This window comes from Lacerta agilis, chromosome 8 (genome assembly GCF_009819535.1).
Source record: "Lacerta agilis isolate rLacAgi1 chromosome 8, rLacAgi1.pri, whole genome shotgun sequence".
In the NCBI taxonomy this organism is placed as follows: domain Eukaryota; kingdom Metazoa; phylum Chordata; class Lepidosauria; order Squamata; family Lacertidae; genus Lacerta; species Lacerta agilis.
Window position 1 is genome coordinate 44644040 of NC_046319.1, and position 26057 is coordinate 44670096.

General features: G+C 41.8%; 1 protein-coding gene across 3 annotated transcripts in view; it reads right to left on the reverse strand.

Moving 5' to 3' along the window:
• Positions 1-26057, reverse strand: part of ADAMTS18 (ADAM metallopeptidase with thrombospondin type 1 motif 18) — a 98245-nt gene that overhangs the window by 19368 nt on the left and 52820 nt on the right. For 2 of the 3 annotated variants that reach the window (XM_033157170.1, XM_033157173.1), the window contains 7 exons: positions 25604-25757; positions 22257-22352; positions 21199-21347; positions 15004-15176; positions 13932-14062; positions 13029-13152; positions 10935-11179 (listed from right to left, as the gene is read on the reverse strand). In XM_033157170.1, the coding sequence (XP_033013061.1) occupies positions 10935-11179; positions 13029-13152; positions 13932-14062; positions 15004-15176; positions 21199-21347; positions 22257-22352; positions 25604-25757 (1072 nt within the window). The remainder of the gene's footprint in view (positions 1-10934; positions 11180-13028; positions 13153-13931; positions 14063-15003; positions 15177-21198; positions 21348-22256; positions 22353-25603; positions 25758-26057) is intronic. The other variant, XM_033157171.1, reaches the window with a different exon arrangement.

Sequence of the window (26057 nt, forward strand, 5' to 3'; positions counted from 1 at the left end):
ATCTCCAGTAAAGGAGAGCTCACCACCTCCTGAGGCAGACAGTTGTTCAACAGTTCTTATTATTAGAAAGTTTCTCCTAATGTTTAGCTGAGATATGCTTCCCTGAAATTTCCAGCTACTGGTTCTAGTCCTGCTCTTTCAAACAAGCAGAACATGCCTACTCCATTATCTGTGTGAGAGTCTGATATTTGCATATCATTATCATGCCCCTCCTTATTCTTCTCTTCTCCAGGCTAAATGTACCCAATTATTTCAACCATTTCTCAATGGACTTAGTTTACAGACCACTGACCATCCCAGTCACCCTCTTCTGAACACCACTCTATTTTATCAATGTCTTCCTGAGTCCATTACCAACTGTGCATCCTTCCTTCATCCTCTTACCTTTGGATCATCTTTCCTTAGCTTTCCTACCCATCCAGTATCTCTTCCTAGTCCTCAGCCACCCCATCCAAGCTGACAACTTTCATTTCCCTCATAGAACTAAATAGCAAACTGTACCAATAACAAACTTAGTTGGTGTCTAATGTGCTACTGGAATGAATTTTTTTTTCTTTGAGCATTTCCTGCCACCAAACTACCTCAGCTAATCAGCAAGAAAGAATTCACTGCCACTAATGGAATATAATTACACTCCTCTTAAAAGTAAGGCATATATATAGAGTGAATGTGCTATGAACCAAATAGCAAATCCTGCATAAACTTAAACAGAGTGTGGGAACCTTGAGGTATGCAAGAGGTACATTTTGGAGAGGAACCCCACCTGCACACACAGCACGCAAGCACATGACCATAAAATGGCTACAGAAATAGGTGGCATATGTCCCTTACATACAAAATTAAAGTATATCACATGTCCCCTACAGATCTCTGCAATATCTCTGGTAATGTGCAAGTGCTACACTTGCTACACTTGATCAGGGCTAACATCAGCTTATAGCATGCTCTTAAGCCACAAGCTTAAGACCATGTTTGTTGGGGCTGTTGGGTGTGAGATCCTGACAACATCTGGAGGGCCACAGGATCCACATTTCTGATATAGACAGTGGATCAAGCACTGCATAGCTGCAGAGTAAATAGTCTAATCTTACAATACCATATAATATTTATTTAAGGATACTATTTATTTTCCATTATCAAGGCAGAGCTATTCTCAGCTTGTCATTTTTCAAAGTGACAATAACTTGTAGAATATGAAACATTATCTCTTCCTAGAATAGTGTCAAGCATTCACTTAGAAAGCTTTTCCATGGGAATCCAATATCTGAAGTCAGTGAGCAGCAGCATATTATTAAAACTACAAATTTGGAAAGACCTCCACTGCTTCAGTCTACTTAACTGGACACATTCCAGAGACTTCCCTGCCAATTGGCGTTTGCTCCCAAATTTACAGCTGGCAAACAACCTCCTTAAACATTTCCAGGTCTTCCACAGAACTGTTTAATGTCTACCTTTAACACACCAACCACCTGACTTCAGACACAACACTCAGCAGCTTTGACCGCAGGGCGCAGAGTTATAAAATTTACAACTTTGTACGTTGAAAAAACCACAGGCTCAATGGCTAATATCTGCCAGAACTATTCGGAAGAGCAAAACTTTTGCTTAGGGCATAAAAAAATTGAAACAATGGACAAATTGAGCTCCCTTGCACAAACAGCCCTTTTCTTTTCCTGTTAATTTTTATTTCAAAGTAAAAACAATAAATATTCTTAACCAGCTGTGCATCTCTTTCTCTGTCTTGGTTTTCCTATCTTCCCTTGGCTATTACTGATGTGTAAATGACTCATTATAGGGGATTGGAATGCTAAAGTAGGAAGTCAAGAGATAAAAGGAACAACCGGCAAGTTTGGCCTTGGAGATCAAAATGAAGCAGGGCAAAGGCTAATAGAGTTCTGTCAAGAGAACAAGCTGGTCATCACAAACACTCTTTTCCAACAACACAAGAGACGACTCTACACATGGACATCACCAGATGGGCAACATCGAAATCAGATTGATTATATTCTCTGCAGCCAAAGATGGAGAAGCTCTATACACTCAGCAAAAACAAGACCTGGAGCTGACTGTGGCTCAGATCATCAGCTTCTTATAGCAAAATTCCAGCTTAAACTGAAGAAAGTAGGAAAAACCACTGGGCCAGTAAGATTCAATCTAAATCAAATTCCTTATGAATACACAGTTGAAGTGAAGAACAGGTTCAAGGATTTAGATTTGGTGGATAGAGTACCTGAAGAACTGTGGATGGAGGCTCGTAACATTATACAGGAGACAGCAACGAAAACCATCCCAATGAAAAAGAAATGCAAGAAAGCAAAGTGGCTGACCAATGAGGCCTTACAAATAGCGGGGGAGAGAAGACAAGCAAAATGCGAAGGAGATCGTGAAAGATACAGGAAATTGAATGCAGATTTCCAAAGAATAGCAAGGAGAGACAAGAGGGCCTTTCTAAACGAGCAATGCAAAGAAATAGAGGAAAATAACAGAATGGGAAAAACCAGAGATTTATTCAAGAAAATTGGAGATATGAAAGGAACATTTCGTACAAAGATTACCACAATTAAGGACAAAAGTGGAAAGGACCTAACAGAAGCAGAAGACATCAAGAAGAGGTGGCAAGAATACACAGAGGAATTATACCAGAAAGATATGGAGGTCTCATACACCCCAGGAAATGTGGTTGCTGACCTTGAGCCAGACATCCTGGAGAGTGAAGTCAAATGGGCCTTAGAAAGCCTTGCTAACAACAAGGCCAGTGGAAGTGATGATATTCCAGCTGAACTATTTAAAATTTTAAAAGAGGATGCTGTTAAGGTGCTGCACTCAATATGCCAGCAAGTTTGGAAAACTCAGCAGTGGCCAGAGGATTGGAGAAGATCAGTCTACATCCCAATCCCAAAGAAGGGCAGTGCCAAAGAATGCTCCAACTACCGCACAATTGCACTCATTTCACACGCTAGCAAGGTTATGCTTAAAATTCTACAAGGCAGGCTTAAGCAGTATGTGGACCGAGAACTCCCAGAAGTGCAAGCTGGATTTCGAAGGGGCAGAGGAACCAGAGACCAAATTGCAAACATGCGCTGGATTATGGAGAAAGCCAGAGAGTTCCAGAAAAACATCTACTTCTGCTTCATTGATTATGCAAAAGCATTTGACTGTGTCGACCACAGCAAACTATGGCAAGTTCTTAAAGAAATGGGAGTGCCGGATCACCTCATTTGCCTCCTGAGAAATCTCTATGTGGGACAAGAAGCTACAGTTAGAACTGGATATGGAACAACTGATTGGTTCAAAATTGGGAAAGGAGTACGACAAGGCTGTATATTGTCTCCCTGCTTATTTAACTTATATGCAGAATACATCATGCGAAAGGCTGGACTGGATGAATCCCCAACCGGAATTAAGATTGCCGGAAAAAATATCAACAACCTCAGATATGCTGATGATACTACCTTGATGGCAGAAAGTGAGGAAGAATTGAAGAACCTTTTAATGAGGGTGAAAGAAGAGAGCGCAAAATATGGTCTGAAGCTCAACATCAAAAAAACTAAGATCATGGCCACTGGTCCCATCACCTCCTGGCAAATAGAAGGGGAAGAAATGGAGGCAGTGAGAGATTTCACTTTCTTGGGTTCCATGATCAATGCAGATGGTGACAGCAGTCACGAAATCAGAAGACGCCTGCTTCTTGGGAGAAAAGCAATGACAAACCTAGACAGCATCTTAAAAAGCAAAGACATCACCTTGCCGACAAAAGTCCGTATAGTTAAAGCTATGGTTTTCCCAGTAGTAATGTACGGAAGTGAGAGCTGGACCATAAAGAAGGCTGATCGCCGTAGAATTGATGCTTTTGAATTATGGTGCTGGAGGAGACTCTTGAGAGTCCCGTGGACTGCAAGAAGATCAAACCTATCCATTCTCAAAGAAATCAGCCCTGAGTACTCACTAGAAGGACAGATCCTGAAGTTGAGGCTCCAGTACTTTGGCCACCTCATGAGAAGAGAAGAATCCCTAGAAAAGACCCTGATGTTGGGAAAGATGGAGGGCACAAGGAGAAGGGGACGACAGAGGATGAGATGGTTGGACAGTGTTCTTGAAGCTACTAACATGAGTTTGGCCAAACTGCGAGAGGCAGTGAAGGATAGGCGTGCCTGGCGTACTCTGGTCCATGGGGTCACGAAGAGTCGGACACGACTGAACGACTGAACAACAACAACAACAACAAATGACTATGTACATTTGTGGATCATTGAAGCAATTCCTTGTAAATGTACATCAACACTTCCTTTAGGTCATCAACTTCCTAGGGAGATTTTATGCTGTAAACATGCACCTGGCAATTAGTACTAACTTGCAATTAATTACCTTGAATTACATTCAATGGATGTTTTAAAGATTTGCTGAGTCAGCAAATATGGAATGGCAAGTAAAAGGTAAAGGTAAAGGACCCCTGGATGGTTAAGTCCAGTCAAAAGCAACTATGGGATTGTGGCACTCATCTCACTTTCAGGCCGAGGGAGCTGGCATTTGTCTACAGACAGCTTTCCGGGTCATGTGGCGAGCATAAGTAAACCGCTTCTGGCACAATGAACACCACGACAGAACCCAGAGCGCACGGAAACGCCATTTACCTTCCCGCCACAGCGGTACCTATTTATCTACTAGCACTGGCATGCTTTTGAACTGCTAAGTTGGCAGGAGCTGGGACAGAGAAATGGGAGCTCACCCCATTGCAGGGATTCAAACTGCCAACCTTCTGATTGGCCAGTCCAAGAGGCTCAGTGGTTTAGACCACAGCACCACCCGTATCTTGTACCAACTGTTTGGGTCTGCATAAAGTAACACTGTGGTTATAGATTCATAAAGTGGAATCATAAAGTTGGAAGGGATCTCAAAAGTCATGGAAGAGGCTGGGAACAAAACTAGAATTAATTGCTTCTGCCTATCATTGACTCTGCTGCCCATCTTGCCTTTTGCTTTAACCAGTACCAGTGAGCACCAGCCACTAATATTTAATACAGAAAGTCTAATGCTACGGTATCCTCATAGGTCCAGCCTCTACTTAACATCCTCTAGTGAAGGAGAGTAAATCAGCTCCTGAGCCAATCTGCTCCACTGTCAAACGGTTCATACAAGCAGGATGTTCATCATTATGTTTAATCTAAATCCCTTTCCTTATAATGTGGAACTACTGATTTGGATCCTACCCTTTGGTTGGAGTTGGCAATCAGATCACCTCTTCTCCAGGTTAAACATACCCAACTCTTTCTTTTTTTTTTTTTATAAGAATTTATTGACATTTTTACTTATAACCACATACAACCTTAACCACACCTACATTTATACACATACAAAGCAAATACAATTACACATCTAATACAAAAATTGCCATGATTTTCCTTCTTAATTAGACATCTCAAAAAAAAAATTTCTTTTTCCAATCTTGACAGTTGACTTCCCCTGCCTTTTCACCTTCGAGTTTATATCCATAATCTACTTTTTAACCTCTTCATTTAAAAAATTAAACTTAATTATATATATATAAAAAAAACATTCATCTTAATCTTCATCTTAATCTTAATCGTCTTAATCTATAAACTTAAATACTACATCCTCATAAATCCTCACAGATCATCCTCATCAAATCTATCTCTTCTGTCCTTTGAACTGCTGCTAATAACATAAAAACTTGAAATATCTCTTTTCATGTTCAAATAGATAATAAAACAAACTATTGTTGACAGTGTTCACCCTCCAATTTCAAAGTACCATAACAGATTACTTTAGATTTTGCTTAATACTTCACCCCACACCCCCTCTGTCCATTCTTCTTCTCCTGATGGCATCAGCACTGAACTTCCATGCAGCTTCCCTCTCCAAACGTCCACAGATCCAGGCATAGTCCAAAGCTCTCCTTGCCACGAGCTCCGAGGTGTCCAACTCTCCCTCTCTCAGCTTCTCCGGTTCTTTGTAGCATTCCTTTTCTTCTTGTAAATACCTTAATTCTCTGTCCCTGGCCCCCGAGCTCACACCTCGGGGACTGGATATAGCAAATCTTGACATCGCCTTGGGGCTGCCACCCCCAACAAGCGAATTTCTTCTCCGAAGTAGCTCACTCATTTCTTTCCATCTTTCCATCCATCCTCTCAGCTCTTTGACAAGATTTTCTTCCAAAGTGTCAAAAGTTTTGTTGGCCTCCTCTGTGGGCAGTTGGTTCCATTTCAGACCCCCACACAAGACTTTGACTTTTCTGTAAAGTAGTTCCACCTTCAAGGCAGTGAGCCTTTGTTCATCTGTTAGTCCAGAGTTCAATACCAGTTCAAGGACGAAACCCAGCATACTGGCAGAGGAGGAGGAAGTGGGTATCATATTTCTTCTCCTGTCTCTTTGTTCGTCGCCATTTTCCTAAGCTGGAGCGCAAACACCGCAACTTTAAATAGAGATATTTTCCGCTAGTTAGCTTCCCAAGAAAAAAGTTTGCCAGTCTCATGTATCGATTTTAAATACTTTATAACCAGTTCTGTGGCAGCAATCCCTCAAATTGGTTAATTTCTTAGGCTCGAAGGGAGGGAGGCAGGCTGCCTTTCTCCTTCCCCCCGGATCGTTCCAAAAACACGATTTCTGCCAAGATTATTTACTCACGACCACCGGGTTCCTTTAGCTCCATTCATCACAGGTAGAACTTAGACGCTCACCGCGGGCTTTGCCGCCGCATTTGCATCCCGGTTGGGGCATATCCCCGTAAGCCCGGCTCCGTTGTCCCTTCACCCCCACTCCCCCTTTACAGGGGGGCAGGGGAAGGGTTCGGAGCCTCCGCGGGCGCAGCCGGGGAGCCCAGGGTGCGGGACGCTCTTCCCGCACCCCAACCGGAGCCGCGCGCTGCGGTAGCGCGGCTCCTAACCCCCGGGATGGACAAGGCGCTTCGGACCCGAAGCAGCCTTCGACCACCCGGCGATGGCGTCGCCGCCGGAAGTCTAAACATACCCAACTCTTTCAACCATTTCTCAAAGGATTTTGTTTCTAGAGAAGTCACCATCTTGATCACCCTCTTCTGGACACTGATTCAGAAGCTACACTCTGGAACAACAGGAAGAGTGTTTGTGTATGTATCAGCTCCTTCCTAGAACAAACTACAGAAGGAGGATAAGGCTGTCAATGGCTACTAGCCCTGGTGGGCTGCACTAGTGGAAGTCCATTATGCAACCAGAGTCCTACAAATGGATCTTGTCCACAGGAGAAAATGCAGACTTCTTGCAGAGGGACTTTTCAGAATGACTGCGGAACACACTCAAAGAAGCTTTAGGGTGGGCAACTCTGACTTGTGTGTACTGAGAAAAATCTTGAAATCAAAGACAGGGAGGTTTTATGTGCCTTGCTATTTCTAGAGGGCATTTAGAAAGCAAATCTTATAAGTGACATGAAAAATGGAGAGTTCACACAAGCCCACTGAGGGCATTGACAGGAAAGGGTAGCCTTTGAAAGGTCCTCCTATGATCTCATTTCTTCTTCAGCTGGCTTATATTTGTCATGGTATATATTTCTCGCTCCCTCTTCTTTTGTAAACATCTTGTGCAAAAGGCACCCATTTAAAGGATAGAGCCCATCTAATCTTTTTCACTTAAGCAGAACCCTTTTATCCCTTACATTGAATTTACATCTGTATCTCATAAGCCAGGCTTTGCTTTGTCCAACACACACTCTCTTTAGGGGAAATCAGAGCTAAATTATCATCTAGTAGCTAATAATAAAAGCAAGGCTTTCAAACTCCAAGCTGGCTTTCACCCAGTGACTGCTAGCGTAAATTATCAGCAAAGTCCTTCCACCTGGCTTCCTTTTTTTCATTTTCCCATCACCAAAGAGGGGAAGAAATGATTTATCGGTTTTAATTAGACATCTTTTCCTGCATTGATAGTAGGTTCCTTTTTGCCTTGTCTCTTTTCTCTCTCCACCCTGACACTTTTGCTTCTTGTGAATGATTGCCACTTTGTTTAATGTCCCATCCCTCTCTTACACGTTGCAGTGGAGATAAACTTATCCAATTTTATGACAGTTTGGTATTGAAGGTTGCAATATTCACATTTATATTGTGACAGGTCATAATCTTCTTTTTTAACTGAAACCTTCTTAAAGTTTTCACACATGGCAGACCATTTCAAAAGATGGAAGCAGGTGGTTTTGTTATCAGATTAATGTTATTACTGATTGTTGCTCGAGTGCCTGGAGAAACTGATATAGGTCATGCTATCAGACTTGAAATCTAAGGTTGAAACTATGCATTAAGCTCAGGACTCTTTGCTCAGCATTTGATTTTATTTATAATCCAAATCAGCCTGGAGCAAGCTTCCTCTGAGTGGAAGCAAAACAAATTGGGAGAGGCTGCTTAACTCTTTCCCTTCCTAGTATGGTTTAGCTCAGAATAGGATATCAGTCTATTTCTGTTCCATGTCAACTTTACAAATGTTCAGTCCCAAGTCTGTTCCATCCCATTTTCTGGAGAAGTGTTTTTTTTAATAAAAAAAAACCACGCACATTTAAATTAAACATATTTTTACACACACTCTTCTACAATAGGCACTTTGTGCATATTTTGCATGAATTTCACCCTTAAAATATGTAACTTTGCATGCTTTCCTATGCATTCTGCCTAAAATGTCCATTTGAGTACACATTTTATCCATAAAATATACATTTTTATATTCATTTTCAAAAAAAAATGGTATCACAAAGGTTGGAGATATCTGCAATCCAATTGTTAACTGCATTCTAATCTGCATATAAATCCAGAAACTTTAAATTAGGTTAGTTCACTTTAATGTGAACTGAAGAAAACTCTCCAGCTCAAAATCGCCCTTCCTGAACTGCTTTTTGCTCCCACAAGGGGAAAGATACTTGGTCTTAACATCTTTACTTAATCACTCTCAGTCTGCCTTTCTCCTACTTCAGAGCAATCTTCCCCCTGTTCCTTTGGGTTTACAAAACAAAACACATAGATGGAAGAGTCACAGAATTCTGCTTGACAAGTAGTTTAGGCCTAAGGGGGGATGGGGAAGAATTTGACTCAGCTCACATTTAAATGTGAACCTACCTAATTTGCAGTTTCTGAAACAATATGTGAAACAAAACACAGCACTCTTTTAAAATTTGCAATTTTCTGAATTTTGCAATGCAGCTCTCTAGCCAGGTAATATGTACAAAAATGCATTTAGTTAAGTAAAGTGTGCATACAAATGCACATACTTGTAAAAGAGATCATACACAATTACAATATACTAGGGGGGGTTCTGCAAAAATGTGTATATTAGGCAAAATTGCATAAGAAATTATATACTAGGAGAAAATCACAGTAAAATGCTAATGAATTTCATAAGGCCAATGCCCCCACCCCCCACCCCTGGCACACAAACAGGTAAATGTGGAAAACTGAATATAAGACTGGAGAAAATGAGAAGCAGAGAAACTGGAAGTGACAAATTTGCTCATCTCTAGTTACATAATTCACACATTAGAATTAGAAAACTGGAAAACAGAAATTGAACCCAAAAATGAATCCATGTTCAGACCTAAGGTTGATCATGGCTTCATTGTCTTCTTTCTAAAGTCTTGAGTTTTAAGGCTAAGCTACAGTGCAAGGAATGATGAACCAGGAATGGGGTCTTTTTTGTCCAAAGCCAATCCACCTCCCATCCAAGTCTTTAAACAAGTTTTAGAAATTGAAACCTATGCTGGAATTACCTATTAAATTACCTATGCTGGAATTTCAACAAAACATTTTAGTGTTGAACATTTCACTGGATTATACATTTAAAAAAATATTCTGCATATCTCCACTTAAGGCAACTCATCTACATTCCCAAAACCCTGTGCTAAAAGCTGGCATTGATTTATAATACCAGGTGATCATTGTTCTATCATACGTCTACCATTTTGGACTATTTTCCACCCTCCAGTCAGAATCTGCCTATTTTTGCAGCATTAAGTTTGGAATCCACTAGAGAGGTGCTGTGTTTAGTTTTTATAGGCTTCTGTAAATTCACAATCAGCAAGCTATACATAATGCGTTCTTTTGACATCAAGAAGCATTTCAAAATGACCCCCGTGTTCTGCCTACTTTTGCCTCCCAAAACATCCACATACCTACGTTGCTAGTAGTAGCAAGAGGAGGAAGAGGAAGAGGAGGAGGAAGAAGAAGAAGCTTTAGTAGTAGCTGTAATCACCATCACCACTAATACAGTTGAACTTACTTCCAAGTTAAGATGCACAGGGTTGTGCCTTTAGCATTGAAAGTACTTCATGTCAGTTACAGTTCAGTAATCTTTCAAACAGCTATCAGAACATTTTCAACATCAATATGAACTGCAGGAAAAGTGAATGCTGGCCTTCAGGCTGTCACATGATCTCCCCCCCCCCCCAGAGTATCTGAAGTTACCCAAGTCTTTAGGCAATGGAGGAATGAGGGCAAACACCCCCACCCCTCACCCTGACCGGCAGGAACAATATTCTTTAGAACAGGCTTGTCCAACAGGTAGATCGTGATCTACTGGTAGATCACGGGGTGTTCCTAGAAGATCTCTTGCCCCTCAGTGATCTCCTCCCCCCCAAAAAAGGGTGAAAACAACAACGGCTTTCTAAAAAAAAAAAAGCTCAACAACTTTGGTCCATCCAACGACAATGGGTAAATCACTGCCAGTTTTTTTTTAATACAGTGAGTAAATCACAGTCTATTGGGAGTTGGACATCTCTGCTCTAGAACACCCAATACAATATGTCTCATACCTATGCAAACTATGATTTTAAACCTTCCAGCGCGACTAGGCTAACAATCCTAAACAGGAACATGGCTTCCTGTTCTTTTGTACGATTTAACCTGTTGGACAGATGCTGCATCAAGCTCAGTTTATCCGCATCATTAAAAGAATGAGGAGAAGAAAGCTTACCTCAAATATGAGTGTCTCATTAGTTGGCCCAGTTGCAGAAAGCCTCTCTGGATGGCTAAACGAGCGCTCATACTCAAACATGGTCCCAGCAAAATAGAATTTCCCAGGCCAATCAATTGTCCAGTCTTTTGTTAGGTAATATTTTTTGCTCAAGTTGCGAACTGCAAGGTAGCTGCTAGACATCTGCACTTCCTGGATTTCAATGCTGCGGGCTCCTGCTGGAATCGTAACAATGGGGTAATAATCTAAAAGTTGGAGAAAATGTAGGATTTCATTCCAGTTGTAATGTAGGATTTCATTTCAGTCATAAAAGCATTTCCTTTTAATCAAACCAGAATATCACAGGATTTTTTCTATTGTAAAAGGTAAGATCCACAGATCATGGACCTTATCAGTTCTCACTCTGGGCAGGTAATAATTTCTGGTAATACAGAACCCCACTTACATTTTTTTGACTACAATAGAGCCATAGACAGGCAAGGCTTTGGGGATACAAGCAAGAAGCAGAGCAAAAATTCCTTTGGGCAGGTTCTTGTAGTGCTGACTGAAGGTGTTTGTGTTGGTCTACATGGATGCCCAGCACACCTCTCACAGGGGGCAGTAATTGAGAAAGTTGCCAGCACTCTAATAAAATTGGTGTTTATTATGCTATTAGTACATTGCAATTGTCATGGCCTTTGGCTAACACAATAAACTTGTTTAGTTGAATTATAAAATGAGCAGTGATATCCTTTGGACACCACAGCCCATGGAGATTCAGGCCTCGATCCACCTAGCAAGAGTGGAAGAGAAAACTTTCTGACCCAGTTTTAAGGGGGAAAAGGGGGGAAAGGCGGGGGTCAATCATCCAAAATGACTAAGGTCTGACCACGTAAATTTTCAGGGCTCTATGTATGTGCAGAGTTGCCATGGCCTCTCTTTGGGATGAGATGGGGCTGGGCAAAAGGTTGGTAGGATGATCTACTGTTATCTGTGGTAGGGTGAGTTTACCTGTGGAACAAAGAAAGGGTCCATTTTTATGACAACTCTATCTCTGTGGAAGGTACAGATTTGCTGCTGCTACACACACTTCCAACTTTTATCTCACCTTTTATCTCATCTCAGTTTTCCACATTGGGAATCCTGAACTATGAGAAATTGCAGTGCAAAGGAAGATATACCACAAAGTCCTAGCTCAATGGGTTTTCTTACCATTAGTTCTATGTTGAGTCAAATAATGGCCAGAGGTCACTACCCACATGAAATGGGGGGGCGACGTTTGCATGGTTGTGCGCAGCCCCTTCGGACTGGCTGTGCCTTCCCCCAGGAGGGATACCTGGGGTCTCCACCTACCCCAGCTAAACGCCCAATCCCGCCTGGGGGAGGCATTGCCAGGGGATTGGCCAGGTAAGGGGAGGGACTACCTAGCCCACACAATAGAAGTTGTCTTACCAGGAAGCAGCAGTCAGGCTCCAGAGCTTCTCCCACCCTCTACTCCCTCAATTAACACTTATTTTTGCAGGTTAACCTCTTCTCCACAGGTATGCAGGCGCTGTTGTGTCAAGGCCGCTGTTGAAGGGCCGGAAAGGAATTTCCCTGCATTGGCAGGTTTTGCCTTTCCTGTAGCAATTCGTCACAACTTTGGCAGTTTCAGGCCTTGGGTGGAATCCTTTAGTCATCTTCCTAATTGGGGGGGGGGGGGGCACGTGGGGCAGTGACTCCACGCCCCCAGTGCAGCGGCAATTCCAGGGTTCCCCGTTAAAGGGGTATTGGGGGGAGGCATTGACCATACGCCGAGAGGTTGTCATTGCTCTCCCCCACCAGTGGCGGCAAATGCAGGGCAGGCTATCTGCTTGAACATATGTTCTCCAGAGCTAGCCCAATTCCTGCACATTCTGCATAACCCTACAGTTTCCTAGATCCCCAGCTGGGGGCTGGGAAGGATAAATGCCCAATGCGTGAGCCAAGGTCTCCCTACATCTGAATCTTAATAAAGTTGTGGCCAATTTTAATCCCATAGCACATTGTCTGGTGTCATTATTCTGCTCGGGGGTCGCCTGGGGGTTGGGGACTCTGCCTGTCTATGCAAAGTCCTAGCTTAATGGGTTTTCTTACCATTAGTTCTATGTTGGGTCAAATAATGGCCAGAGAAGAACTTGCATGTTGAATTATCTCCTTTGCAAACTCCACATGCATCCAAAACAGCTTTAGATCCAAGCTGACGATCACACCCAACTTGCTGCAACAAAGAAAACACGAGTGAGGGACTAAAAGGGTACATTAGGCTGTTAGGCTATTCCCCCCCCCCAAGCTTGCAAAGTTCCTTTAAAAAGGAACAAGTTCTAGTTCTAATTCAACATGTCCAAAAAGGAATTAATTCTAGTTTACATTTGTTGCTTAACAAAATGAACAAGTTCAATTCACATTCAGTTCAGTTCAGTTCACAGTTCAATTCAAGTTCATCTAAATGGTTCTCAGTCATTTTTTTCCAGCATTCAGAAGTTTACAAGCTGCTGTGCTGAAATAAAAAATATATACTTAAGGCTAAGAGGGGAGGGAAAACACATCATGAAATGTGAATTATTTCAGTTATTTTCCCCAACAGTTATGATCTTTAAGCTTAAAGGTCCAAAGAGTCCGAAGAAGGAGAAAAATACATGTAAGAGAATTAACTAGAAGACAAGGGGAACAAGGGCATCCAAACAAATTTCAGCACCTTTAAGGTACAGCTCCAAAAAAATATTTAGAGAAAATCATGATTGTTTAATGTGGTATCATACTGTGTTAAATGTATTTGCAGAAAAGGCCTCAGTTCCATTTGTCCATACAGTCCTGTATGCCACTTGGCTGAAACTACCTAAATTTTCAGGCAAAGATGATTTTCCATTGCCTGCTACCAGCATACTCTTTTTTAAACTGGGGGGTGCCAGGGATTGAAGCTGGGACCTTGTGCATGCAAAACATTTGCTCTACCACTAAGCTGTAAAAAAGCAGAGAGAACTTTTAGCTTAACCTTACTTCACAAATCCCATCAATGCACACATCGTCTCTGTACAGGGAGCAAGGGGTTCCATCTTTCACTCGGTTGGACATTGCAAAGAAAAAGTCAAAGTCTTCTGCAGTGCAGTATAGTTTGCAGCGATCTTCCTCTGAAAGACATTAAAAGGGCAAATTATGGAGTAAAATAATTAAACAGTGTTGCCATTCCATCCTGGAGACGGATGACAGCACAAGGAATAAAATGAACATAGGTAGCCAGAACATTTGTGTAAATAATCATACTGTTTCTGAATGGCCAGCAGATCTGAGATCACAGAGTAAACTTTATGGCTGAGTAGTGATTTTAACCCTGATCACCCAGGTCTTAGTCCACTTAATATCCCTCAAAGTTCATGGACACTTTCCAGCCAGGAAAAACACCTAAGGATGCAAAGCTGGGCTAGTGAGGGATGTGGCCAGGGGAGATGCTGTGTGACTAGGGAGGAAGTGTGGCCTGGGGAGAGTCCTGAGAGACAGATAGAGGCCTGAAGCTCACTACCTCTGCTGTTGGATAACACAATATAATTATCCCCCATATTCCTGCTGGGAAAACTGAGGCTGAAATGGAGTGGTTCCCTAGAACCACCTTGTGGGTTCATGGCAGAGGTGAGACTCAGACTAGGGATTTCCTGATTTGCAGCTTTGGTTTGTATCTAACTAAATGCTACTTAGTGTTGACCCATGGAAATTAATGAACTTAAGCTATTGATGTCCATTTACTTCAAGGGGTCTGCTTTGATTATGAGCTGCAGCTCTCAGTCTCTCAGCCACTACATTACAACCATTCTCCTCCAGCTACATCTCTCTTTATGAACTGTCAAATTAAGTAAAGCTTTAGATGCCTGAACTTTTCATAAACAACATTTCTCTGTGTTGCTGTCAACAGCTTATACTGCTGCCGCTGTTGTTATTAAGAATTTTATTGTTGATCATCTGTAATTTGTTGAAAAGTGTCTTGAGGGTCTGTTATGATGGCAAGGCAGGGTATTAGAATTTTGAATGAATAATGCAAGGCCTATCAGAAACTGTTTGCATGCTGTTCCTGGCTTACCTTCCACTTTAATGTAGGGCTTCCACTTATAGTACCATCCACGAAAAGGTTTGCTGTTATATTCAGCACACTGTTGGGCACGGAAGTCAGGGCTACTAGACATGCAAGGTTGAATATTGCAAAGTTGATAAATGCGACTTGAGCCCTGACAGAATTTGCCACCGTACTGAGGCCTATGGAGAAAGAAAAACCTTTTTGCAAGACCAAACACAGAGCAGATGATCAACTCTTAAATGCATATCATTACAGTGGTACCTTGGTTTGCATACGTTTTGGATTACAAACACGTCATACCCGGAAGTGCATGTCCCGGTTTGCAACATTTTTTTGGATTACAACCCTTTTTTAATGAACAAGTTGTTGTTGTTTTTGGAGGCCCCAACCTATTTTGGTTTACAATGGACCTCCGGAATGGATTATGGTTGTAAACCAAGGTACCACTGTATATCTACTTCAGTTGTAAGGAACATCAAAATAAAAATTATAATCCAATAAGCTTTGTTTCAGATCCTGTGTTTTGCTTCATTAATCAAAACAATGAGGCTAGAGCATGGCATCCGGTAAAGCCACTTCCGCCTATCGGCAGGAGGTGGCGTTGCGGGCATCACGACCCGAGCATGCGTGCAGGGGCTGAGGTTCAGCCCCTGTGCGGTTGGTAGATTCCCCAGGCCCTTCCCCGATGGCTGACCAATCCGGTCAGCTAAGGGGAGGGGCCAACAGTCCCTTTAAACAGAGGTGGCGGGAATACTTCCCCCTCTCTTCTTCCTGCTTCAACAAAAAGATTTTGTTACCTGATAGGTAATTGCATCCTGAATAAAATCAGGAAACACTCTTGTTTTGGATCAACTTATTTTCCACATCCAGGATGTAAGAACATAAGAGAAGTCTGCTGGATCAGACCAATGGCCCATCTAGTCCAGCATTCTGTTCTCAAAGCGGCCAAAAGCATTCTCATCCCACTTATGGCTCCCAGCAACTGGTATTCAGAAGCAATCCTACCTCCAAGTGTGGAGGCAGAGCATAGCCATCATGCCTAGTAGCCATGAATAGCCTAATAGTCATCAATAGCCCTCTCCTCCATGAATTTGTCTAATCCTCTTTTAAAGCCATCAAGGTTGCTGGCCATCACTGCTTCCTATGGGTTCCATAATTCAGCTATGCACTCCATGAAAAAGTACTTCCTTTTATCCCTTCAATGGATGTCAGCATGTGAACATAGTAAGTTTCCTAATCCAGTCAATCACAAAACATTTATTTATTATTTTACATTTAAATAGCTTTGGGAGGAGGAGACTCTTTTATCTATAGTTTCAACCACACATTCCCAGAATTTGTTTGCTGGTAGGGCAGAGTCACAATGCTAGCCTCCTGGCTTGTTGGACACCTTAGCTTACTGGGGGAGTTAGGGACAAGTGTGTGGGGAGACCAGCATACGTAGCATGCAGCTGTATCTCAAGTGCATCTCAAACAAATTACAGCTGTAGGGTGATTGTTACCAAGATCACAATACACAGGGAGGGATGATTTATACTTTCTCTCTTCAGCTGTAACACCCATACCTCTGAATATCACTGCAACGCACACACATGACTACAAGACGTAGCTGAAAAACTAAGACATTTTAAAATAAAATAAAAAAGGGTTATTATGCAGCTGTAATTGGCCAGAAATAATTTGGCTCCGCTGGTCACTGAACATCATGCAACTTTTCCTTGACTGACCTAAAGAAGGTTCTCCCACAGGTCTGGTTACACAATGCATTCAATGAGCAATTTTGTTCCAGTTTTTTCCTTCTTCTTCAAATGTCATCAACCACCCAAGCATGTATTCTAAATACACACACGTCATGTAGTCAGCCCTGGGCTAATCTTGGTTGACCTGATACAGAACCCCTTACATTATATTAAATTGCCCCGGTACATAACAGGGAGAAATGTTTCCAAATTAACCCACCATATTTACTCAACAGTGGTGCTCAAATCCCTGTACAGATAGTTACCACTGAATGTTAAGTCAGTTACCTACAACAGAACAGAGGCCCTATTTTGAGGTATTAGAAATACATATCTCTTAATATCCTATTCAGTTGAATCCATCATGGGGGAAATTGTTAACATATGTAGGACAGAAATCCAGGTGTGTGAGATATATATATACTCTGCTCAGACTCAGCATTCTAATTCTTGTATTATTACAAAAACAAGCTGGAACATGTTTCCATGGTTTGTATGCCTTGAAAGCTAGAATTCTGATTCAGAATATCCTCTTGCAACCACTGGCAATTGATTAACATTGGATCTAATTTATTTATTTTTTAATGTGAAGTTCTTGGTTCTGGCCTAAATTCTTGCAACCTCCCTCCCCCGATCTCCCCCCCCCCCAACAACCTCTTTATGAATCTGAGGCTGTGCAATAGTAAGTCTTCGTCTTGCAGATTCATCATGGTATATACTGCATATTCATGGTCCAGTGCCCACTTGATCAGATGGGTCCTAGTAATCTTTATGCTGCAATAAACCTGTTAAAACTTTATGGTGCAATAAATCTGCAAACCTTTAAGATGCCACCAGACTGTCTTGCTTTTACTATAACCTGTTCACATTCTGAAGTCAGAAACATTTATTTTTTGGAGTTTGTAATTATCAGTGTGGCATAATGGTTAGAGTCAAGGGTGCTAACTTGAATAAAACATGGTGGCGGGGGCAGGTAAGCCCCACCTCACATAATCAAACACAAGATACAGCACATGCCTATCAACTTTTGGTGGCCCCCTCAAATACTTTATTGGGCACGTGTGTGAAGTGATCTCGGCCCTTGGGAGTTGGCTCCTATGGTTACAGTGTTGGACTAAGCCATGCAGCTCATTGGGTGAACTTGGACCAGTCATGGTTGACATGTCTAACTACATCACAGTGTTGTTGTGAAGACAAAATGGGGAGGGAGGGAACCATGTGTGCCACTTTGATCTTCTTGTTGGAAAGGCGGGATATAAATGTTAGAAATGATGTAAGTTGAATTAATAAATAAGACAGGAGCTTATGCTGCAATCCTACATACATTTAGCTGGGAGCAAGCACAACTGAATTAAATGGGACTATATTCTTTGTAGACAGTGTAGGATGGCTTCAAATGGGACTTTAACAAATAAAGAGGGGCATAGATCTGTCAGTGCCTCTTAGTTCCAAGAGATGAGTGGAGCCTCCTCCAGGTTCACAATCAGTAAATCTATGAATACCATTTGATGGCGCAGGGAGGGAGGGAGACATTGGGCGGGGAGCCTATTGCTTCCCTAAGTTGCCTTGCTTGAGGACTTGCTAGAAGCTTTTGGTTGGATTCTGTGTGAAACAAGATGCTAGACTAGATGGGCCTTCAGTTTCACCCGCTAGGCCCCTGCTTACATTCTTATGGTCTATTAAAGTCACACCTCTTCAAAGTAAGCATGGTCATGCCTGGGCTATTAAAGCTCTATATTTTCTGTATAGAGTCAAAGGTTTATAGAATTCCATGCTTGCACCATCCCTCCAGTATTAGACTAATTACTGTTTTTAGTTGTACACTCCAATTTCATTTGCAGCCCTCCTGATCACTCATCAAGCTACAGCATGCAGCAAATAAAAAGTACATATGTTGAAGCTATTTTGTTGCTTTGGTAGATTGGTTTTTTTTTTTTTTAAGTACAAGCACATCTAAAATTGCATTCTAATATTTTTGTGAACAATACACTATTATGCAGCAGGTAAGACTCAATCCCACGTATATGAATGTTTGTCTCCAGGGCTCTCTTCATGTTTTTTACAGCCAAGCTATTAAATTATGTAATCTATTTCTTTTTTGGAAATATCTCGATTGTAAAATGTTGTGATGTATGGGAAACAGATCCACGAATTTACACTACAGCAGCTTGTACAAACATAATGATTTTAGCAAATCTGCATAGTTCTGTTGTACTGTGGATGACCTCCAAAAGTGTTTGGTGCTGTAAGGTCGTATCTAATGCCTTGAGATGTTCAGAATACCAGGGCCAATTTTCTTACAAGCTCAACACATTCCATTTATATTGTACATTCTAATGATAAAATTTCTGATTATGCCAGGGGAAAAAGCTAGAATCATAACTTTAAACACAAAAGGGTTATGAGAAATGGTAGGCGCAGACAACAGCCCCACAATAGGAGCCATGTGGTCACCATGTGGTAGGAATCAATGGAACTAGGATTAGCCAAAGGCCTGAGAGAATAGGAATATTTTTGCCTGGCACCTAAAGATAGGTAACAAAGGTGCCAGGTGAGCCTTCCACGAATGCTAATGAATCATTATGGCACAAAAAAGATTTAAAAGTTCCTACCAAGTATATGACAATATTAACTTTCTGCGACCACCATAACTTAATGGAATGATGATTCTATCTCTCGATGGCATTTGACTTCAGAAGCTTGATGCATTTCGTACTCATTTTATGATTAGGAGGCTGAGATCCAACCATTCAATATAATACTGAAGTTTCATGTCCACAAGAAATATTTCCACCAATTCCAATTTGGCTTTTCACAATAATTCCATGGCAGGGGTCCACTGTTCATATAACATATCTATGTATGATCTACATGTGGAGGGAGGAAACCAGATTGAATCCAGTGTCTCTGTCCCCCCAGACACCATGTTTTGATTGTCTCTGTATGCTCAGAGATCCTGCAGAATGCAGTGTTCTGAACATGTGGCGTGTGCTAATGCAGGCTTCCTCAACCTTGGCCCTCCAGATGTTTTTGGCCTACAACTCCCATGATCCCTAGCTAGCAGGACCAATGGTCAGGGATGATGGGAATTGTAGTCTCAAAACATCAGGAGGGCTGAGGTTGAGGGAGCCTGTGCCAACGTATGTTCACACATTGCATTTAATGACTGTGTAATCTGTGTACTTGTGTACACAAATAGTTGAGCTATACAGTCATACTGCTATTCACATGTAACATTCAATGAGTGCAGTATGTTCATGAGTAGCCATACAAATCAGTGTGAGTACACTCTTTCACACAGTTATATATGCAGCTTTTACCTATATAAGTGTAATGCCTGAACAAGCTTACAATATGCAGAGATCAACAATGGGACAGCAGGGGTGATATTCCTTCTCTCTAGGCCCCACTTGCACATTGTAGGGGATATGTTGTGAGAACTGCCCTACAATCCTAGAGCTAAAGCTAAGCAGATCTTAGCTTTATATAATCCTCTATATTGCCTGGCTGCAAGCCTAATTTGAAGAGAAAGCTGAATATGTGTAACATGCAAACAAATAACTAACTAGCCAAAATTAGAGTTGTCTGGACATGCCATAATCCTGATAGGGTTTAAGATCTACTTCTTTCAGCTCTAGCTGAATTATCACTAAAAAGAGGGATCAACCAACATCAGACACTGGAGCAGGTGCTCATACCAGAACCCTCATAATCCATAAATGAAATGTAATCTACTGCAATCCTCTCCATACATAGCTGACGCAGCATGAGAAATGGCATTCAGCTCTGAATGAAATACGTCAAACACTCAAATTAGTTGAGACTCCACAGTTAAGAGATACCTTCTTCAGAATTGTCTTATGAGGCTGTGTCATTTTTTTAAAAAAAATGAATCACTTGACATTATTCTTTTGCTAAGGAATTGATGTAAAGGAATCTGTGGTCCTCCAGATGTCAGGTGTTATCAATGTCTAACCATGGAGAGGGCATGGAGTCAAGTGCATGACCCCCTTCATCCCCAAGTTCCCATGTTTACTGGAAAGGTCTGATGGGGGATTCTATGTTTTCAACCTAATACCTTTGGGGAAGGCCATAGCTCAGTGGTAAATCTAATGATGTCTCCAGGTAGGGAAGGACCTCTCTCTGAAACTGTGGACAGCCACTGCCAGTCAGTATAGGAATACTGAACTAGAGAGACAAACAGTCTGGGCTTCATATAAATCAATTTCCCATGTTCCTGACCCTCCCATGATTGGTGAGACCCTACACTTCCCTACCCTATGCTCTCTAAACATTTGAGCATTCAAAACATTCAAATTTGGTTGAATCCAGCCCATAAACATTATAAAGGGTTGTGTGGGTGTGAGTGTGTAAACTGAACACAAATATTTACTTTGCCACCTATCTTGTTAGGATACAAATAATGATAAAAAAATAATACCTTTTCATATCAATGTCTTACTTTGGATTATTGCAGTGTCTCTCTTGGTACGTGACTCCACCCCCACAGGTCCGAGAGCAACTGGACCATTCAGACCACATGGACCACTGGCCATTAACAGGCTTGGGACCATGGTCTCCATATTGTACACATTGACCTCTTCGACACCACTGTAGGAGATAATGTAGAAAACCAATGCTTTGTCAGTATCTACCAGGATGGCTGGGTAAGGTTGAAAAAAAGAACCAGTTATAATCAGTTATGAACCACTAGAGTGGAAAGGAAGCTAAGGCAAAGAGTAGGTGGCAAGAAAATGGGGGAACTTGAAATAGTGGCAGAGATCTGAGTGAATGCACCTCCTATCCCTTCCCAACCATTGTCCCTGTCCTACAAAACAGTCCCAGGTGAGCTATAACCAATGGAGGTTGGTTCCTTTGGGAGAATGAGGCATTGTAAACTGGCCCGTGATCCTCAGATGAAGGGCAATATAGAAATTTAAAATAATTGCCCCATCAGCCTCAGTCTGTCCTCAGCCAGCCTTCAGCTGGCTCTGGCTGTCATCTTCCTCATTAATCTCAGTGTTGCCTCTTGTAGAACTCAGCAAGGGGGAGGATGGAAACAAAGCTAGAATTAGTTGGCTCTGCCTGTCATTGGCTCTGGCTCCACCTACCATTTGGGCACCCAGCTTTCTGCCCTACCAGTGGCCATGGGTACCAGCCTTCACTGGGTAATAATAATACATTGGGGTGGGCACACACATACAATTCAATGTGCCTAGATGCAGAATGTGTGTGCCATTCCTAGATCTTATCTGGGATGTTTATAACACTGTTGAGGACAATACACAGTAGATTTTATGTGCATATGCCTTTTCAGAACATAGGAAGCTTCCTTGTGCTAAATTGGTTGGTCAGCCTCAGTACTGTCTATACTGACTGGCATCGGATCTCCAGGGTTTCAGAGAGGGATCTCCTCTGGATCTGCTTGGAAATTCTGGGGTGGAACCTCCTACATGCAAAGCAGGTTCTCTACCACTGAGCTTTGGCCCTTCCCCCATTTTTGCAGCCTTAGTAACTTACCATGCCTATCCCACAGGGTGTTCCTTCCGCGGCTGGCATAAACTTAGTCTCACATCGATGGCCTACTTTATGGCACCACAGTGATTTACATATATCCTGAAATTTATAAGAAGAAAACACTCCCATTAATCTCAGTCTTTCCTGACTTGAAAAATCCAACTTGTCTATTCTGATTTGAATGAGAGGCCTGAGATTTATAGGTTAAGGTTACCAGGGGACAGTCCCTAGACTTACAAATCAGTCCCCTGACAAAATCCACTGAATTCGACTGAAGTTGAAAAGTGTCCCTGGATTCACTGAAAAAAATCTGGTAACTTTATTTTAGGTGCTTGTGCACTGTCTTCTTATACAGTTTAATTTCATTTTTCTCCATTCAATGTTAACGACAGATAACCAAAACAAAAACAAAAACCCCAATAAAATGAACAAAATCAAATCTTTGAAAAATCTAGAATATACACACATACATGCAGATGAGCCGTACCCCCCACCAACACATCATCATTTGCGTCCATTTTCATTGAACTGTCTGCTTTGAAATGCATTGTAATTGTCACAGGTTCTTTCTGTAGTCTTAGATCTGTGATAACTCATTTAGTGAACTTCAAGTCTTCCCATGCTGCTGCTGTCACTAAGGATATGTGAACCAACCCATATTGCATATTAACTTACTTTCCCAACTTTTCCTCCTCTACAGTAGTGCCATCAAGGTATGATTTGGGGGTGGAAGGCCTTGAGGAAAGAGGACCCATGCTGCCATCGGGTTATAAGAATGGGACCTAGGAGCCCTTCATTTGGAAAGCTCTAGTCTGGAAAGCTCCAGTGGTGCTCCTGTGCTTAGGTCTTGTTTTTGTGCTTCCTATACACATCTTGTTGACCGCTATGAGAACAGAATGCCAGTTGGAGAACAGCCTTTACCAAAGGTGTCATGGGCTTTGAAGACACTCGAACTCAGGATGCAAGGGACAAACGTGCTAAGAGGAAGGCACGCTTGGCAAATCCACACCGTGATCAACTCCCGCCTGGAAACCAATGTCCCCACTGTGGAAGGACGTGTGGATCCAGAATTGGCCTCCACTGTCACTTACAGACTCATTGTTAAAACTGTGTTTATGGAAGACAATCTTACTTGGCTACAAGTGATTGCCAAAGAAGAAGAAGGACTGGATGGGCCATTGATCTGATCCAACAGGCTATTCTTATGCTCTCCTGAAAAGCTTTCCCAGATTTGTGCACCAATCTGATCCAAATGCATGGCTTGGCTCATATTATTGTTCTGCTGCTTCTCTTTCATCAACATTACTATCCAACTGGTTTCCTAAACAAATCCCCTCATAGCTATTTTGTATTCCATACCCTGTCCTTTGCCCACCCTGCCTCTTAACGATTCAAGCTGCAGCAAAGGCTTCTGCTTCTCCTTCCTTGAAATTAACAAGATCCACCCCTTCCTCCCCATTATAGCTGCCAAAACTCTGTCCCCTATGTCTTGTTGTGGCTTGCCTCAAATACTGCATGCTCCTCTTCTCTAGCTCTCTTTTATCACTCCATTTCCTCTACTCTGTCTAAAAGCATGAAACTGTACACCTCTCCCCACCCCCTGGCATCCTGTGTTCTCTTCCTCTCCTTTCATAGATGCATTTACTCTTTCATATCAGTCTTTGACTTTTCCTAGTATGCTCTTATTGCCTTGCTTTTCTCACCTCCTGCTGGTCACCTCTCGGTGCCTGTGTCAGCTGTTACATTTGATTTGATTCTATTTATTTAGGAATCAATTGAGATCAAGGTTTTAAATCTATAACAACCAGTGTTAGCATAGGAAAATCAGCAATATCATGTTACTGCCAATAATTAATTTGTGAATTGTCACGATGCTATCTTATATACGTATAAACTTTGCTTACAGGTGTCACAAGGTGTACTTGATGACTGGCATGGCCTCTTGGCTCTAGAATCTGCCTAGAATTGCACGCCAGATGTTGCTTGTTTCAAGCATGTTTTCCAAACAGTAACTTGAAATAGTGGAATGGGTTTTAAGATCAGAATCCAGAGGTATATTTTTTGAAATTCTTTCAAGGGAAAACTAAATATGGATTTACAGAAAGTTAAACTGGAACTAAAGAGATGTTGGAATCCTGGTGCAATAAGAGGCTGCAACTGTTCCATTCTGCTCATAACTAGTTTTTAACTCTTCCCCCCCCAAACCCATGTATATGTATAAGATTAATCAATTTAATGAAGTTGTGCTTAATTAAAGGTTTTTGCATCTTATTGATTGCTTTATCAATTAGTTGAGAATTCAAACCTAAGCATGGGAGTAGCATAGTGGCTAAAAAACTGAGCTGTGAATCAGGAATTTCCTGATTCAAATTCTATCTCTGCCATGAAATCACTAGGTAGCCTTGAGACAAAGCCCCCCTCTCTCTCGCCCTCAGTCCCCAATCTCTGATATAGGGTTCTTGCAAGAATTAGAGCATAAGAGCTCTGATGGATCAGGCCAATGGCCCATCTAGTCCAGCATCCTGTTCTCACAGCAGCTGACCATGCCTATGGGAAGCCCAAAAGCAGGAGCTGAGTTTGACCAAGCTCTGCCAGAAACTGGTACAGTGGTACCTCGGGTTACAAATGCTTCGGGTTACAAACACTTCAGGTTACAAACTCCACTAACCCAGAAGTAGTACCTCGGGTTAAGAACTTTGCCCCAGGATGAGAAAAGAAATTGTGCAAAGCCTCTTTTAAAACCATCTTGCAGGAGTGAATGTAGTAGTTTATGCACTGCATGGAAAAGTACTTTCCTTTGTCATCTAGCTATTGCATGGGAAGAGCTTTCTAGAATTGAAAGTGCTTTACAAATGTAATTATTGTCACTTCTAGTAGCAATAGTAGCATTACTACAACAGGTAATGCCATTTTAGACCTGGATTACGCTGTGCAGTTTGCAAGCATATCTGTAACATCCCTTTTTCTGCTACAACTATGCACTGCTTAAAAAACTGATCGGCCTAGTTCCATCTTAGGCAAGAAATCACACTAAAATATTCTTAAAAGCACAGTGAAGCTTGGGCATCCCCTGCGCCTCTATCCCCCCCCCCCACCGTTCATTGCAATTAGATTCTGCATCCTGTAAGCACAATCTCTCCCTGCAGCTATGCTGGACCACCTTGACTTCCATCCAAGCCAACACCTTCAAAGCAAGCAATGGTGTTGCCAAATTATTTAAGATTTAGAAAGAGTGCAGACCCTGGAGCTCATTGGAACCCCTCCACTCATTCATAATCTTCCCATTTATAATTCATTGCTATTCCTCAGTGCAAGTTCTAACGTCTGTCAGGAAGATGCAAATCTCGTACCTTTACAAAACTCAGATTGCAGAGTTTTGCTTTTGCTCCAAATTGCCATTTGCACTGGGTGTCAGCATCATATATCTGTCCTGGGAGCTTATCGGGGTATTTGTATTGTCCGGCTTGTTTGGGTTCATCTACCAGGCAAGCTGCTTGAGCAGTACTGAAGGGAAGGAAGGAAAGCGTCTGTTAAAAATACATTTGCTTAGAGTCTTTTTATCACATGTGGTGGTCTAAGCGGTTTACAAGAATAAAAACAAACTAACTAACATTAAAATATGGAGATCCATCATTAAAATACATAAAATGACAGTCCCACTAAAACATTAAAATAGAAATATTTGTAATTAAAAAATACAGCAAAGTAATCCAATTAAAACAACACAGTAATTGAAATGGGAGACTTAGATAAGGAGATCAAGGGACTTAATTATTTCTAGCTCGAATCACGTTCACATGTTTT